Genomic DNA, 3,925 nt, shown 5'->3' with positions numbered 1-3,925 from the left:
ATTTATTTTAATTTTTATTTATTTATTGCACTTAACACTAATTTTATTTTAATACTAATAATTAATTAATATTATTTTAATATAATAATATTGTATCGTCTCTCTATTTCACACATCTTTTTTGCACGTCTTCCATAACATTTACTTAATTTTTCATCTATATCTTACTCATTATAGGTTTCTTCCTATAATCATGTACGGTTTCATTCATTTTGGGAAAAATTTGAATTATAGAAATTATATATTTATTGTAATGTATATTTATATATTGCACTAATACTAATTATATTTTAATATTATATTAAATTAATAATTTTATTTTAATATAATTGTATTCTATCGTTTTTCTAAAATCATACGCAATTTTCGTTCGTCTTCCATACTTTTTTCCTTTTTCATCTATATCTTACTCATTATAGGTTTCTTCCTATAATCATGTACGGTTTCATTCATTTTGGGAAAAATTTGAATTAAAGAAATTATATATTTATTTTATTGCGTTTAACACTAATCATATTTTAATATTATATTAAAATAATAATTTTATTTTAATATAATTGTATTCTATCGTTTTTCTAAAATCCTACGCAATTTTCATTCGTCTTCCATGATACTCCTTTACTTTTTCACGTATATCTTAGTTATTATAAGTTTTTCCCTATAATCATGTACGGTCTCATTTATTCTTGTTCTGTTATATTTAACGATTTTTAATTCTTCTTTAATATATTGAAATTTTGTTTGAGCTGATATCTATCGTATGTTATTAAACAAATATTACAAATGTTATCTTTAATTATATTGCAGAAGAATTGTGATTTAAATAAATATTATAATAAATTTATAATTGTAATTGAAGAAGTTGCTTTTATTGTAGATGTTTGACTTTTGTTTCATCTTCTATTGTTTAAAAGTTCTATGATGTAAGTATATGTCGATGTAAATGCAGTATAACCTTTAGAAGTACTTAGTATATCAGCGTTTATATCATATTTATGGTACAAGTATCCATATGGTAAAATTAACGAATTGATTCGATTTTATTCACATATATGTGAAATAAGAATCTCCATATATATATTTGGAAATTTTAAAAATTGATATACATCTAAATTTATCTAACTTTCCAAAATCTTTTAAATTTGTTTGTATTTTTATCTGTTATATTATTTCATATATATAATTGGAAAACTTGAATAGATTATCGATAAAAAATAATATATTTATCTTTTGTATAAAAATTTTGTAAAAACAGAATATATCTTCAATAACAATTTTTTATATTTTCTAAATCGTGTCTCGTATCGAACAGTGGATTCCAAAATCTGTATTTATTGTATGATCGATTTTCACTCGATACTTGGAAGACAATACATCGTCCATCATTCACCCAAAGGATTCTCATTACGAATATTCAAAAAAAAATTCGTATATTTTTATTTGGACGATAATTTAAAAATTGGAGAAAAGTTCGTAAGGAAGGGCATAATTCTCTGCGGGTTTTCCATCCAATCCACCTACTCGAGATCGTCCCAAGCCCCTCGTCCTCGCGAACAGCAAGCCAGGAATGAAGCTGATCCACCCCACCAAGTTGGTGGTACGCCTCGTGCAAAGATAAAAGAGAAAGAGAGAGAGAAATAAAGAGAGCAAAAAGGAAAGAAGAAGAACGAAGAGAAACGAGGTAGATGGAAGAAAGACGAGGAAAGCGCCGGGGTATGGCGGCAGAGTGGAATCCATTTCGAAATTGCGAGCCACCCTGTCCGACTTCTCTCCCCAACCTCTTTCTTCTATCGCCTTCCCTCAGGAAAATCCACCCTCCTCCATACTCTTCTACCCTTGTTCTACGTCTTTCCTCTTTCTACCACTTTCCATTCTCCCTTTCTTCTTCGTGTCCTTTCCCTCGCTCCCTATCCGAAGGTAGCGTGCTCGTCTCGAATACTGATATCGAGCAAAGTCCTTTTTCCCTTAAACCGAGCAGCCACCAGGAATAATGCATTATACGTACGCGTCTTTCTTCTCGCTTTTTTATCCTCGATCGTCATAGGTTTTTCTTCCTTTTTTCTTCTTTTTTTTCTTTCGTTTTCTGCTTCATTCTGCTTCTTTGAACGAATCATTTTTTCTTCGTTTCCTTTTGCGGTTTCGTTCATTCTTGCTTGAGAAACGTCACTCTTGATGCCAAGACATTACTCTTTTCTTCGTAAGATATCTGAAGGAAGCTTACGAAATTTTTTTTGACGATGGAGTTTCTTATTCTTTTTTTTAATTGAGTGCTTGTCGACGATTCTTGCCTGTAAAAAAAAAAAAAAAAAATTAGAAAAGCTATCAGCAAATAATAAAAGTTAAAATACTTATGTTTAAATAACACTGTAATATAACAAAGTTAACATTCAACAAACTTTTCTTTTAATTCTTTACACAAAATTGTAAAGATTAAAGAAAAAGATCTTGAAGTAAAAGGAAAATAGCAACAAAATAAATTTGAATTTTTTTCCAGGCGTGTAACGAGTTCACAACTCACGTAATGAATTTATTGAGGGAACAAAGTCGTACCAGGCCAATCACGCCAAAAGAGATCGAGAGGATGGTTCAGATTATTCATAAGAAGTTCTCCAGCATTCAAATGCAACTGAAACAGTCTACCTGTGAGGCTGTGATGATTTTGAGGAGTCGATTCCTCGATGCAAGGCAAGTATTCATCGTGTAAAAATTAATCGTTTATTTTTATTAAATTTAACATATGAAAAGTAATCGGTGCAAAGAGAAAATAAATTGCTTTTTATCACAGGCGTAAAAGACGAAACTTTAGCAAACAAGCCTCTGAAATTCTCAACGAGTATTTCTATTCACACCTGAGTAATCCATATCCAAGCGAAGAAGCTAAAGAAGAACTCGCACGAAAATGTGGAATCACCGTGAGTCAGGTAAAATACAAGAAAAAATTTTTCCACAATAATGTGAATTATTATTTTAAGATATCTGTTGTTAAGTTATTATTAATATACATTTCTGATTGTCATTAACATTAAAATTCTGGTTATGATCATTTTATTTCTTTTTTTATATGGTCAATTTCATAGTTTAGAATTTGAGAATGAATCATTCCATTTTTTATATTTTTATACATACTCAAAACCATTAAATAATATTTAATTAATTGTAAAATTAATAAGAAAAAATTATTGAATGAATTTTATCTTAAATGGCGATGTAAAATAAAATTTTTAAGATTTTTGTTTTAAACATTTTGCAATATCAAGCTTTCTTTTTTTAAAAGATCTGTATCTTATCTATCTAATCATTAATATATATTTAATGATTAATGATATTTTAAATATTGATAAGTATTGATAATTCTGATAATATTATTTTCAATATTAAATCTTTTTAAAAATTTCTTAATGATCTTGCATCGTTTATCTTTTTTGCAGGTTTCTAATTGGTTCGGCAACAAGAGGATACGCTACAAGAAAAACATAGGTAAAGCACAGGAGGAGGCGAACTTGTACGCAGCCAAAAAGGCAGCTGGTAAGTTCCGTCCTTCGCAAATGAGCGACGGGTGTTCCTTGAAGAGTTCGTTTCGAATAACTTGATTGAAGAATATCAATCAAAAATCCACGAATATTGTAATTTTATCTATCAAAAAATTATTCGATTATTTTTTTTACCATTTATGGAGCGTTGCTGAGGAAATGTCACGTAATCAATCAATAGATTGACGCATAATAGATTATATATTTAATGAACTCGTTAATTTTTTTGACTTCATCACGATTATTCCAACATCGAATCTGAACTTAGAAGAAAAACAAATCACGTGGTATAATGGTTCTTCATTACCATAAATCATTACGCGACTGAATTACTACTCATTGTTCAGTTCTGGCTATGCCATTATTATTGCACCTGACTTATAAATCTTTCAAGA

The 3,925-nt window shown here is 29.0% G+C and overlaps 1 protein-coding gene across 1 annotated transcript in view; it reads left to right on the top strand.

Annotated features, from left to right (window-relative positions):
• The window catches only part of LOC102677155 (homeobox protein extradenticle), a 62,777-nt gene that overhangs the window by 46,502 nt on the left and 12,350 nt on the right, over window positions 1-3,925 (top strand). Inside the window, exons 6-8 of the mRNA XM_006614755.2 lie at window positions 2,495-2,685; window positions 2,786-2,921; window positions 3,429-3,525. Of these exons, the coding sequence (XP_006614818.1) occupies window positions 2,495-2,685; window positions 2,786-2,921; window positions 3,429-3,525 (424 nt within the window). The remainder of the gene's footprint in view (window positions 1-2,494; window positions 2,686-2,785; window positions 2,922-3,428; window positions 3,526-3,925) is intronic.

The sequence above is a fragment of the Apis dorsata genome, unplaced genomic scaffold, assembly GCF_000469605.1.
Source record: "Apis dorsata unplaced genomic scaffold, Apis dorsata 1.3 scaffold_196, whole genome shotgun sequence".
In the NCBI taxonomy this organism is placed as follows: Eukaryota; Metazoa; Arthropoda; class Insecta; order Hymenoptera; family Apidae; genus Apis; species Apis dorsata.
The sequence above is the reverse complement of the archived record's forward strand: the minus strand, read 5'-3'. Positions and strand labels throughout refer to the sequence as shown.